Source organism: Manacus candei, unplaced genomic scaffold (assembly GCF_025592945.1).
Source record: "Manacus candei isolate 608988 ecotype Guabito, Panama unplaced genomic scaffold, ASM2559294v1 h1tg000062l, whole genome shotgun sequence".
In the NCBI taxonomy this organism is placed as follows: domain Eukaryota; kingdom Metazoa; phylum Chordata; class Aves; order Passeriformes; family Pipridae; genus Manacus; species Manacus candei.
In genome coordinates this window covers 1,658,173-1,671,882 of record NW_026138110.1, presented here as the reverse complement: position 1 = coordinate 1,671,882, position 13,710 = coordinate 1,658,173, and the positions used below count along the sequence as shown (strand labels likewise).

The 13,710-nt window shown below is 41.3% G+C and overlaps 1 protein-coding gene and 1 non-coding gene across 19 annotated transcripts in view; both read right to left on the bottom strand.

The window, feature by feature from the left end:
• LOC127478752 (bifunctional heparan sulfate N-deacetylase/N-sulfotransferase 3) overlaps positions 1–13,710 on the bottom strand; it is a 256,760-nt gene that overhangs the window by 40,509 nt on the left and 202,541 nt on the right. For 8 of the 18 annotated variants that reach the window (XR_007907315.1, XR_007907312.1, XR_007907316.1 and 5 more), the window contains 8 exons: positions 13,382–13,556; positions 12,784–12,954; positions 11,667–11,776; positions 11,015–11,117; positions 7,246–10,001; positions 6,375–6,480; positions 5,603–5,778; positions 478–4,106 (listed from right to left, as the gene is read on the bottom strand). Coding sequence is in view for 1 of the 18 variants with exons in the window: in XM_051804846.1 (XP_051660806.1) it covers positions 9,882–10,001; positions 11,015–11,117; positions 11,667–11,776; positions 12,784–12,954; positions 13,382–13,556 (679 nt within the window). In the remaining 17 variants the exon portion in view is untranslated. Of the gene's footprint in view, positions 1–477; positions 4,107–5,602; positions 5,779–6,374; positions 6,481–6,547; positions 10,002–11,014; positions 11,118–11,666; positions 11,777–12,783; positions 12,955–13,381; positions 13,557–13,710 lie in introns of those variants that run through there. The other 10 variants (XR_007907325.1, XR_007907324.1, XR_007907327.1 and 7 more) reach the window with 9 other exon arrangements.
• LOC127478835 (small nucleolar RNA SNORA24) lies at positions 4,239–4,369 on the bottom strand. The gene has a single exon (XR_007907379.1). It is a non-coding gene; the product is annotated as a small nucleolar RNA SNORA24 (small nucleolar RNA).

Below are 13,710 nucleotides of genomic sequence, written 5' to 3'. Positions count from 1 at the left end.
GAAAAAGTGGGATGCTTGCGTTCATGCTCTAAGTGGGCAATCATTCATTTCCGTATGGTTCTGTGTCTCTCTGGTGTTATAACAAATACCCACAACTCAATTGCATAAAAAGGGGCATTGATATTGCAGAAGCCCCTGTGATTGAAAACTTGGCTCTTAATTTCTCGCTGACCTCACACATAAGTTTTCAAGGTTCATGACTAATTTAAATATCTTATTGGAAAAATGGTGCTAAACTAGTACATGGGGTGCTTTAATATATTTTAGTTCTCTGTAATTCCATGCTATTTGAAATCGTGTGAAGTATATTATTTAAAAAGATGTCAAAAATCACGGTACTGTGACCACCTGCTGTTAGACCAATATGAAAGACTGTGCTAATGAACATTGAAACCATTACATTTTTACTTATATATAGCCCGTTTGATTACAAGGGAAGTACGTCTGTCAAAATGTATCCACTTGTACCATCCAAGCTTTGCTATACAAGACCATTGAGACTTATGGTGAAGTAGTCTATATAGTGCAATATATGCATTGTGTACAGGGGAAATAATCTTTTTTAGAAGCTGAAATACGATACTTGGGGGTGGGATTAAGCCTGCATACTAAGTGTAGTAAACAGATTTAGTACAGTAGTTTGCTAGTACTGCTCTTTTAATAGGATGCTTTATTAGATTTTAAAATGTTGCACTACTGTTTCTATGCTGAGCATGCCTTTCCAGTTTCTAACATAAAATGAAATTGTCTCCGTGTTATGCCATTCTCATTTTTGTTCAATGAGCCTGATGATGTACATGTAAACAATAAAAACTGCCACACTGACTACAACTTCTGTACATTAATACTGTGGATGTACAAGCAGGTGCTGCAGGAACATCAGCTGGGTAAACTTGTTCCTAAACAAGAAAGGGTGCTCTTGAAACTATTTTATAAGCTTAGGGCTATTTCCTCAAAAAGGGAAATTTGTCTTGTATGGCAGAATTCCTTCCCACTGCGTTTACTCACACCAGTCAGGCTGTCACAAATAAGTTAATCCTATACTCTGAAAACTGCCTAAGAATGTTTTGACCCTTGCTGCTCTCCCCTCAATTCAATGTTTTAATAAATGAGGTTGTATAAAACCCCCTGCTTTTCAGCCTATGCTAAGGTTTTTTTCTATTAAGCAGGTTGGCCACAGTGTTAACGGTGGCATAAACTATTGGCACTTGGCACTTCTACTACCAGTGACCATCCTGAACACCGGTCTGTAATCTGTTCAGGCTCCTCAACACTGTAAAGACTTAGTTAGATGCAGCCCCCCTCAGCTTCCCGAGTTTTTGTTCATTTTACAGAGAATATACAAGAGCAGAAGCATCACTGCAACTGACACACAAAATTTATTAAATTGATCCTGACCCCAAAAAACTTCCCAAAAAGGGCACTTACCTGTAAACCACAGATAAACCAAGATCCCATTTTATAACTACATGCAGAACACCTAGAACCTTAGCTACCTTAATTCCAGAAATACAGCACTGTAACAGCTTGTATAGAACAAAAGGTCAGTCCTCAATATTCTCCATTTTCAATGCTACTGCAACTATTTCATGCCTTTCTGTGCTATAGTATTTATACTCAAGAAGATCCCTGGAGAAACCAATCTCCAGCCCTACTCCTGCTGCTTCCAATTCATTTACCTACACCTGGCTTTCTTCATAGAGCCATGGCCAGGCACAAAAAAAAAAACCCCACCACTAAAAAATTAAGGAAGCCACTTTGCATCAGTGTGCTTGCCACAAGAGCAGCATTTTCCTGCCCACACCTTGTTCTGGGACAGCCCCAGACTTCTCCTGGCTAGTCTGTCTAGCATCTGCTAGGGGAAGGTAAGAAAAGATGTTGTTTTCTGGAAGCACTAAGGTTATTACACAAGCCAAGTCCTCTTAGAGAAAAGGAAACTCAAAAGTACACACTCAGGATTGTTGCCTTCCAGGCTTGGCAGCCACGACCTCGGAATGCCAAGCAGTAAGGATGTCATATGACAGACCTGTTTAAAAGGAGAGTAATCACACACCACCAGTTCAACAGGTGTGGTATCACTTACTATAAGTTCACAGAGAATATCCACTCAGCTGTACTTCCACTGTGGCAGCAAAAGTATATGCTTGAAAAATAAGATGATGTTTCCTATGACAGTTCCTTGATCTCCCTACCAAAACATAACACTACCACCAGAAGTAATTTCCACAGTCTAATCCATGTTGTAACTAAGAGTCCACACTTCCACTCCATCCACTCCCAATAGGAATTCCCACCTCAGTTGCCAAACACTTAGCAGTAATCACACTGCCTGCTGATGATCTCAGTTCTAGCTCCATAGACTTTGTTTCCCAACCCATTCAAAGCCCCCTTACCCTAAACCTCCCATTTGGAACAATTAGCAAAAAACTTTCCTTATTAACTGGAAAATATTCTATAGGAGACTGTGTCAGCACAGGTGGTGTTAGCTAAGACTGTAAGTAAAATGTTCTGATTTTGCAGTGACTCACCATCTACTGGAGCTCCATCTGTTTCTGTGAATATGGAGCCCCCAGGAACTGCAGCTGAAAAAGCAGCTATATTCAAAGTCACTGTTTCTGCCCTGAAGCAGCAACCTCTGATCAAAGTCATACCCCTCCTGGAATGGTTCCCACACAATGCATCCACCACCCGAAACCACGGATTCTGCCAAAAGGTGTATCCCCAGAACAGGCAGATTTGGCAAGTGTAACTCATTCCAATGAATGTGCACAGGTCTAATCTCGGTTACCAGCAGAAAGAAAGAAACCACACCTGCAGCCAAACTCTCTTTATTGATTTATTCATACATGTGAACGCTTTATATTGGCATAGATACCAAAATCATGACTGTAAGTTTCCACATTAACTTTCTAGACTTCAAAAACTTACCTTCAGCTTCTGCAGTACACGGACACTCTTTGCAACCACCTTTCTAACATACTTCAGCAGCAGAGGAGCCGCCACTGAAGGTCCACGTGTCACTGCATTTAATACTCCTGCAGTGTGGTCAGCCACAGGACAGTGCAGCACGGCCACTGAACTACCAAACCCATTACTGTAATTGCTCAACACTTAGTGACAGCCCAAAGAGGAGCAGCACATCCCTGAAAGCTGCACAAAACGGGCTACTCATCCCAACTGTGCTTGTATAGAAGCAGGCAGGCTAATTTTAGGCACAGTAAGCTGTGTTCCAGCCCCTCTTTGCAATGATGAGAAGAACTGCAAAATCTCTCATTAAAGCTCCAAATCTTAACTTTATTTAAAAATCAGGATTAAGATCTAGCCTAAAATTAGCCTTTTCTAGCTCTGCTTGATAACCAGAAATATTACCACTCACAAAGGCATCAAAATGAAACAGATCCACCCCTCTCCCAGTAAAAATTAAAATTTTAGTCACAGCTACTTCTAGAATTCACATGTGGAATTTACCCCCATCTTCTTCTGTCATCACAACTCAAGAGTGTTTTTCCCCTGTAAAAACAAGTTTGAGGTAGTTTAATATTGCTACCGGGAAAATATACAAGACAGCAAACAGACATATCACCGAACAGCAGGATGCGCTGAAACAATGCTTTTAGTATCCACCTCGTGTTTCCCTCTGCTCCTGTAACTGCAGATTCTGCTTAGAACTCCCGTGCTTATTGAAAAAGACATTCCCCTTGCACAGAATATCCCCGAGAAATCTGTGGATTCGGATACCTCTAGTTTGGCAAACAAGAGTACTGACAACGTGACTTTTATGCTAGGAATAGTGGATTTTTTCTGATGCATCTACACCCAAACCCCGTTCCTCCCATTCCTTGCAGTAATGCACTCGGGTGTTATTTTTCTGACAATAAACAACGTAAAAATGAAGCATGGCTTAAAATAAAACACCAAACCTATACCTATTTCAGAGAACACGTCGCAGCAGATTAATCACTAAACATAAATTATCAAATCGTTATTTTTCCCGATAAAAATCTCACTCCTGAAGATCTTATTACCTACTATACACCCAGTCACATACTTTTTGGGGAAGGATCTTCAAGATCAGATAAGTCTCCAGATTTTCAGCTTCTGCGCTCCTGTAAAATAAAATAAAAAAAAGTTTAAAAACTGGGCTGTAATCGCTTACCGGGGACAAAAAAGGTGAAAACTGAAAACCAAACAACCAGAAAACACAATAGGGGGAGACGGCCAGTCCCACGGCAGACTCGGTTTGTTACTTGCTACAGTCAACGACTCATACCCACAAGAAGGTACAAGTTGTGCCAATCCGCAAGGCTCTGCTCTTCCATGCCTAGGAAGGGAGTCAGCCACAGGCGGCAGCCCCCATGGAGTCATGGATCACCGCTCCCCACCCCGCCACGTGGCAGCCGCCATTTTCCCTCCCTTCCTCCCTCATGCGAGCCCCGGCCCCGCGCCGCCTCACGGCTTCCACCCGGCCGCCCTTCTCGTCACGGAGCCCACCTGCTGCTCGCCCCGCTTCTCTCCGCTCCTCTGCCGCGGCGGCTCCGCTGTGGAGGAGAGCGCGCCCGGTCTGCGAGCACCAGCACCGCCGGCTTCAGCTTCACCCTCAGCCTCTCCCTCAGAGCCTCGGCCCCTCTTTCGCTTCCCGCGCCCGCCGCGCGCCCCCTCACCGCCAACGGCCGCGCCGCGCGCCCCCTCACCGCCAACGGCCGCCCCGCGCGCCCGCCCGCGCGGACACCCCCTCGCCACGCGACCGACCCCTCGCGCGCCGGCGGCGGGAACGGGGCACGGGCGGAGCTTCGGGCGGAGACGTGGGCGGGGCCACGGGCGGTGGGCGTGGCCTCGGGGCGCGCTGGGCGGCAACCCAGGGGCGGGGGCAAGGCGCGAAATGTAAAGGGAACCAACCCCTTCCCGGGGCTTTCTGAAGCTACCGAGTAGCACCCTCGGGGGCAAACGGACTAAGGGATCCATGGAAAAAAGGCCGCGGGTACTCCAAAGCAAAGCAGAGCCCTTCAGCTGGCCGAGACATCGCTGCTGCTTCACCTATGTGGATACACGTGTCTATGTGTATTTGTGCTTGGTCCAGCCATAAACGCTAAAACAGTCCCTGCTTGTTATTTGATAACCATGGACTAAGAAGAAAGAAGAGGCTGTGAAAGCTGTGCTAGAAAAATGAAGCCATCCCTTTAGGTGAACACCTCTTCCAGTCCATATAAGCAAATGCTTAATTTGCAGGTTAATGCTGGCCAAATTCCTACACCCTCAATTTTAATTAGTACAGGGTGGAATACAATAGTAGTCACCAGACCATTTCAGTTGGCAGGGACCAACTGCCCAACCACCTCAGGGCTGACCCAAAATTAAAGCCTGTTGTGGGGCATTTTCCAAATGTCTCTCAAACACTGACAGGCCTGGGGCATAAACCACCTCTCCAGGGAGCCTGTTTAGAGTCTGGTCACCTTCTATAAAGAAATGCTTCCTAATGACAAGTCTAACTCTCCCTAATAAACTGTACCCTTCAGAGCACAGCATCTTATTTAACTATCATTCATCATCCTCAGCCTAGTGAGGACACAAGCTCAATGTATGTTTTTGAAATTATCACTCTTACTTTGTCTTAAACTCCTCCTCCATTCAGGTTTCCCTAGTCCTTGGTTTCAGCTGTTGATTGCCCTCCTGTTCCTGGGAATTATCCTTTCATGCTGACTTGTGCTGTCTTCATCCATGTGATGCACAGAGACAAAAAAAAATAGTGTCTTTTGCCTTTGAGCTCTAAGAATTTGGAGACTAGAAGAACTAAAAAGAAATATTAAATGAAAGCAGATAAATTGGAGAGAGAGGCCAAGCAGGTATTATTTGCAGCAAGGATCTCTTCCCTTTGCTTACTACGTCTTATTACTTTATCACTTCATTTCTGTTATTCTTAATAGATTATGGAGATGGGTATTATACAAAAAGCTTAGACTACTTAATTACAGGTTGCATCTTATCTCTGTAGTGAATGGAGTATTTTGTTAACGTAGGTTTCCTATTTTCCACACTCCTATGAAGATATTAAGCAGCTTTTGCCCAGCTAGATAAGTACAGTTTTCTATTCTGAATGTATTGATAACGTACTGAATTTTCCTTTAGACATTCATACCATATTTTACAGGTTTCTCCTAAGAAGGGTTTTCTCATGTCTGTGTAGGCTGATGCATTGGCACAACCACTGAATCCCTAAGGCAAGTAATTTGAATAAATTCTGGTTGTTATCTTACAAACAGCAAACTCTGGAGACGTTTCTCCAGCACATTAGCGATTTCTGGCGCAAGAAATAAAAAGTAAGCAGGAAGCAAAAGCAGTAAAACGAGCAGCTGCATAAAGCAGCAATATTCACTCACAGCAAGAGTAAGCAACATTTTTCACTTCTGAAAACATTTCATGCTGCTCCTGTGCTGCTGGATTGTGTTGTAGCTCAGTGTCAAGCTGCAATAGCTGATAACCGACCTGGAAAAGGACAACTTCTGTGAACATGAAAGGCACTTCCACGCAGCACTACATTTTCTTATCAGAGTTTATTGTTGCACTTCAAATACCATGCCACTATCAGAATAATATCTATTTTTTTTTATTTAAAAAAACTCTGAGAAAAATGTTTCCAGCAATATTCATTCAATGTGAATGACAAGAGTATTACATCTATAAACATCGAAATATCTATTTAATTTCTTCCTGAGGAAGTTTCACATTTTTAAGCAATGAAAAAGGATATTCTGTACAAGATAGTCTGCAAATCATTCAAACTAATTCTTTCTGCACAAGTAGAACTGGGAAAATATCACAGTATTTTCAGGAATGTTTGCTCAAATAATTAGGTAATTGAGTATCAGGCTCTGTGTTTACACCCCCCCAAGTGGTCACTTTCTGCTCATAACCACACACTGGTTTTTAATGGCACAGAGGTCTGCAGAAAGCAAATTTCAGAATCTGATTTCGGAAAACAAAGGCGAAGCTCAAATAATCACGCAGTTGTCAAAGAAATTGCTTGTGCAGTTACCTACCAGGGGAACTGAAACCATGGCTGTGTTACCAGCCACAATCAAACGTCCGACTTTGACTCGCAAACAGAAACTCATTGTAAGAAATCAGTATTTTTTTTTAAGAGTATTAATACTGATAGTCTATTTCTGGAAACCAAACACTGGTTGTAGGTAAGCTGTGAGGAGAGAGGTTAAACTTTGCCAGATAACTCATGTGGTATGACTTGCTTACTCTGCTGTACTCATGTCCATCCTATGACATGGGAAATAACTCATCTAGCTGCTGCCTGCATGCTGTGCTCAGCCTCCTCAGCCTTCATCAAGCTGACTGCATGTTAAAAGTCACTCTTGTTTTTTAAAGGCTCCTGTTAAATGTAAGAACACATTTAAGTAGAATAGCTCTGGAGAAAACAGATGTGGCTTCATATCTTTTACAAAAAAGCAAGAATCTATCCAAGGCTAAGGTCGTGCATGTGGAGGACTTGCTATGCCAGTGCCTCATGGTGACCACCGCTGGGCTGTACAACTTCCCAGGGGACAATGTGACCAATGTGCATGTCCCCAGCACTGCTCTGGCCTTGGCTGCCCACTCGTTCCCATTCTTCTCCCAGAGAAGGAAGACAGAGAGGGAATTCTTTAAAACAATGAACGTATGAATGTGGCTGAAGGCCATTCCTCCTGCACGGAGGAGGCACTCAAATCTCTGTGCAGACGGTTCTCTCACCCTGAAAATATCAGGCACTTGATAGGTGCCCAAGGTTTTTCCCATTTTCTTCTATTTTCTAATTGTTCCACTGAAGAACGTGGAGTAACTGAGGCAGCAGTGCACAACAGGAGCTTTGTGCAATCCCTGTGGATTTTTTTAAAAATGTTTGAGTGATGTTACATCAGGTTACATCAAGGGTAAAATCAATCACGCCAGGATGAAAACCCCGGGTATTTTCTCCAGTTATTCAATTTAGTTGTAACAAATCTATACAGATGCTTGCAGGAAGCATGAGCTGTCCAAAGCACGCAGAGTACTTGCTTTTACAGATGTTCAAAATCCAGAGTATTTCTTTTATCAAAATAAGAAGTATTTTAAGACGAGTCAGCTTTTGAGACAAATCCACACGACAGTGAATATTTAAAATGAAATGAAAATTCTCATTCTGTCTAATAAATAATAAAGATGTTCATCTTAAAAAAATTCTACTCTAGCAGGTCCTCATCATTAATCATGCATATTCCCTTAGCAAAAATGTGCTGTGTAAAGAATACTGGTATATACAGCAAATTTGTCTAGATTTTTTTCTTTACAGGCTTATCAAAACCACGTATTACATAGACAAAATCAATAAATAAAGATTACCAGTTAGAGGTACAGTAAGGATCTCAACATCTGTTTTCTATTTAGGGAATAACAGACTGGTTTCCGTTCCATTACCTTGAAAGTTAAATCATATGATTACAGGAATGTCGTAAAACAGCACTGAGACACAGAAAGTTTTTCCACCATTTGATGCATGTTTTTAAGTATTCGCCCTAAAACAAAGTATGAAAACATTGTAAGAGCTACTGTATAAAACACAGCATTTAGTACTGCAGTTCTCTTTTGTTTTCACTACCCCTTCATGCCTTTAGAAACACTCGGAGCCAAAGTTCAGTGCAGAAGCATTAAGGTCACAGTCAGCTGAAGTTGTCACTCATCTTCTTCCTCAATTTTTAATATCAAATATGTTTAAGATGTTTGGAACCAGGACCTATATTTTCTTCTCGAAATCTGATAGAATTTTGCAGCTGATGTAAACAGAAAGTTACTGAAATGTGCTACAATTTTGATAAGGTTGAAAGATCTTGGAAAGCAAAAAGGCAAATAAAAGAAAAAATAGTAGTGCAACTTAAGGCAATAAAAGTATGGATCTCTTTCTGCTCTTTTTTAGTTTTTCATCCGTTTCAGTGCAGATACTCCTGATTCACAGCAAGCCTGTGAGTGCAGTGCCTGGCTCTGGCTGCTCACAGAACCAGGAGTTTCTTCCACTGCTCCAGTTTGAGTCACAATTGTTTAAGTCTAATACTGTTCATGAGGACTATACTGCACTTTTTGTGCTTCACATGTCCAAATTAATTTCTGTTCAGATAATGGCTATATTCTAACATTTCAGTCAGTACAAGATCAGACATAATTATGGACAAAGGTCCTTACCACACTGTAAGGGGTTGCTGTTACAGGATATAATCACAGGTTCCTATGATAGTTTTGTTTGTGTGAGTTTGGTTTTCTCTACACTGCTTTTGCCAGCAGCTTCCAGATTTTGCTCTGTGTATTTAGTTGCTGTGCACGGCTAAATCATACATATCACATAAACTGTACTTCTCACCTGTGTTTGTACACACTTTGGGTTATTACCAAGCTGATTCCAAAGGCAGAAGTACACTTGGCATTTTGTGCTACATTAACTTTTCTTACCTTATGCAACACAATAATCAAATAGGAAGAAAAACTGTCAGCGGCCTAACAATGGGCTACAAAACCTACATGAGACACAATACTTTTAAACTGATATATAAAAATGTAAATATTTACCATGAAATTGGACAGTTCATGTATTTCTGACGCTTTTACCAGCTGTAAATAACTTCCACATTTGTGCACAGTAGTCCACAAGTCCACAGGCCCAGAAATGTTTGTAAGAAAGATCTGGCCCATCAGAGCTCTAAGAAATGCATGTATTTTTTACAATCCACATGCCAGCATATGGAAATAATTTCTATCTTTTACACTTTTTCGAAGAGGTATATCTTACAAGACCTTCTGGTAGCTGCTGGAGAGTTTAGGTATGATGACTGAAGTGTGGAAGGGAGATTTCAAACAGCTGTTTTCCAATGCTATCTCACTTTCTGCAGCTCCTGTCTCAGCCACGATGGCAGGGGTTGTCCCAATTTGTGAAGAAGTTTTGACAGTTCCACATTGTGATCTCTGTAGTAGCTTGACAGAAAGGCCCTGCACTGAGGGATACAAAAGGAGGCATTTTTATTTAATAAAAGGCTGTACTGCAGTTGTTGTGAATTTGATGTTTCAAAGTTTGTTTGACATGTGTCAAAACTTTACTTTCTCTTATACAATTTATATGGTTTTATGCTATCTACTGCATGCAAGTTTAAGCTCTTCAGTTAGGAACTGAACTCTAAAAGGTAATTTCAAAAGAAACAGAGATCCAAATGAACACTGAAGTCAAGGATTTGATTCTACTCTCAGATAGTCATGTAAATATAGAATCGCACCGAGGTTGATGCAGTTACTTTGAATTTACTGCACTGAGACTGAAATGAAAGCTTCTAAATTATCTTTGTAGGTAGACATGTATCAGTTAGTAACCTCATTTTGAGAAGTATTTAGAGTTGAAAAAGACAACAGTAAACAAATACAGTCTTGTCTTATCTCTGACCAAAATCCTTCTCACTCAATGATTTTGTGTCAGTAAGACTCTACTGATGTGAAGTTACTTACAATTTAAGTACCAGGAGAAAAAAAATCCTGGCTTACTTGGTACATTAATTCTTATTGCTGCTCAAACTGTAAGTTTTTATTTGCATTTTAGTCAGGCTAAATGAAATGGGAATGCAGAACAGAATCAACATAAAACTTACTGGAGACTAAACTGCTGCAGCATTTGATCTGACAGAGATTTCCTCATTTGAGCATTTCTCTGGGGAAGGTACTTAGAAAATTCATGGAAACAGAACTTACCCCCTCTTAAAACTGGGTAAGGGTCTGAGTTACTTGTCAGGGTCTAACTACTCTCAGGGACAAGGGACCAGACAGAAATACAAATATCTGACCATGACTGAGGAAACACATGTGCTGTGGAGCCCCTGCTGCTTAAGTCCATAAGGTAAAGGGGACAGGGTTTCAGAAGCACTTCATTTGGTCTTCTCTCCCTTCTTATGGTTTTGCCTGCATCACGTCCCACATGTGGCAGCTGAATCCCTGCACAGTGCCAATGAGCATAACAGTTTACCTCAGAATCCATAGGAGGGTATTTTCTGCCTTTGCTCTTTCCAAGACACTTTGTTTTTCCTTCTTCCAGGAGCTGACACCAGAATCCCTTATGTGAGTCGAACCTGAAACAAATATCTTGTGGTGTAAAGGCTGTAAAATACTTCAAGGAGGATAAATCTTTAAAGTTTAGACTGAAGACTTAAAAGGTTTAACCTAAAGTTATCAGCCTTATTTTAAGGGTAACCAAATCTAAGTGTCAGAATCCAAAAGGTCTGTGTGCACGTGTATTTATGAGGTAGAGAGCGGACGTTACATTGCTGACTGATACCACTGACTCTGTTTTTCAGCTAAAGTCAAAAATAAAGAGAAACTAATTCTACTTCCTTCCTGTTCATGCATGTCAGCATTCTGTGTTCCACTTATGGAAGTAAAATTTCTTTTGATTGATCCAAAATTCCTACACAATTGTCACAAAGTTTTGTCTGTCAGCATTGAGTGGCTCAGGGGATGACTTGTGGAAAATTTAACCCTGAGCTGTGTTCTGAGGAATACATCCTGCTGACAGCTCAAACAAGTATGAGAGGCTTTATTTTGCAGTGACCTTACTTACACACTAACTGGTATTTTAGGAATGTTAGGAACATGTGAAAATGATAAATTAATTAACTCACGTTAGGGCTTCAGAGTAATTATAGTGAGGAGAGACTCCCAGGAATTTCTGTACTTCATCCATTACGGTAGATGGGTCAGTTCTCAGCTGCTGTCCATCAATAATGAGCAACTATAACAGATAAAATAAGTGGAAGTTTAATTTAAAATTCATTATTTCGAGCTTCAAACTGAAACTTCCACCTCTGTCAAACTCCTTCATTACATGGAGAGTACTGCACCAGGAAACGATAATTGGTCCAGTTTTAATTATCATCATCATTAATGACCTGGGTAAATGGCATGTTAATTAACTCTGAAATGATATTAAATTGGAAGGTGTTGTGACAACACAGAAATAATAATGAAGGACCTAGAAAGATAAGAAATATTGGCAGGAAATTGAGAGAGATTGGTCCAGCCAAGAAAAAATTATATTAATGGCTAGTACTTTTACAGAGAAAACATAAGGCTACCAGTTCTTCACTATCACTGTGGGATGTAAAATCTGGTAAAAATCTGCATGACAATGCTTATTGTTCAATATTCATGGATCGATTTTGGAGAAAAGCTAATGAAAACATAACGTAGAGAATTTCATAAGAATACCATCATATTACAGTATTGTGTATCTCACTAAGAGAAGATACAAGGCTGGCTGAAAAGAGAGTATGTGGAGAATAAAACCAACTGGATGCATCAGAGCTTCCTTGGCACACTCTGGGAAAACAGAAGGTGCAGACTCCAGCCAACTTGTCTCAGCCAGAAGAGTCCTGGATAAACAGAAGGTCTGGATTGCAGCCAGCCTCCCTCAAGTGAAGTAACTTTAACTGTTGGGTGGGGAGCAGTGCCAGACACACTGCTAATGTCATGGAAATCCATTCCAGAAATAAATCTGCCAAGGAGATACTGATCACGTGATTCTGTCTGCCTGGCCTTGTGTTATCACATGACATTCAGGGCTTAGGATGTGCATCTCTTGAGGCCTGATCCTACACAGGGCCAGAAGGAGGATAATGATTTGTAGAATATCCCCAAGGATCAGCATTCAGTAGGCAAGGCTTTTACAAAGGTAAAGTTTAAGACAGTATATATATATATATCTTTAAGGTTAGGATGTCAAGTTACAGTCTTATTCACCTGATAAGGTGGGAAGTAAGTTAGCCATCTTTCAATATGGATAGCGTACCATCCAGGGGCCAGGCATCTCTTCTGGAGAGCTCTGAGCTCAGAGGGGGCTCGAGGACCAGCTGTGATCACCTGATAGAAGCTGAATTTCAGAGCTGCAGGATCTTCATGTGATCGCTGATGCTGTAAAAGAAGTTACATTGCTGAATGTTACAGATCACAAAAGCTGGGAAAACCAGACAAAACTAGTTGGTCTTACTGACAAACATTTCTTAATCTATCCTGTATTTTGAGCATGAACTAGATAACTGTGTCTATAGACTAATTTCTGGATGTGCCATTTACATAAATTAATCAAATAAGCACTTTATCATGTTTATATTATAGGCAGACTTCTGAAAAGGTGTTTTCTGGTATTTCAACCCTTAAAATACTTCCAGGATTAGGAGACACACCTCAGCCCATGTGTGATCACGTATGGTCACTGACTGACGAATAAGAGCTTGCACTATCCAAACCCTTTACATACATATATACTGAGAGCATACACAGAGAGGACTCAAGGTGGAAACCCCAATTTGTGCCTGCCTGTGTTCTTCCAGGGCCGTACCTGGTACCAGGAATACGCCCGGTCGGACGGGTCGATGAGGATGGTGATGATCTTGGCCTTGGGGATGAGGGAAGCAGCTCTCTTGGGAGCTTCCTCAGAGTGGAAATAGTTGGCACTTTTCTCAAAGAGGAAGTCGGTGGTGACATTAGAAGGAGTGGGGAAGAAATCCATGTACCTAGGAAAGCAACATCATCCTCAGATTTACTCAAAAATCACACGAAGGTTGATAAATCCGTTAAGCATATTTTACTCTGGAACACTCAAAATAAAAGCTAACTGCCAAATAGAAGCAAACAGAAGTTTACATTATATTTTTGATGATATTTTAC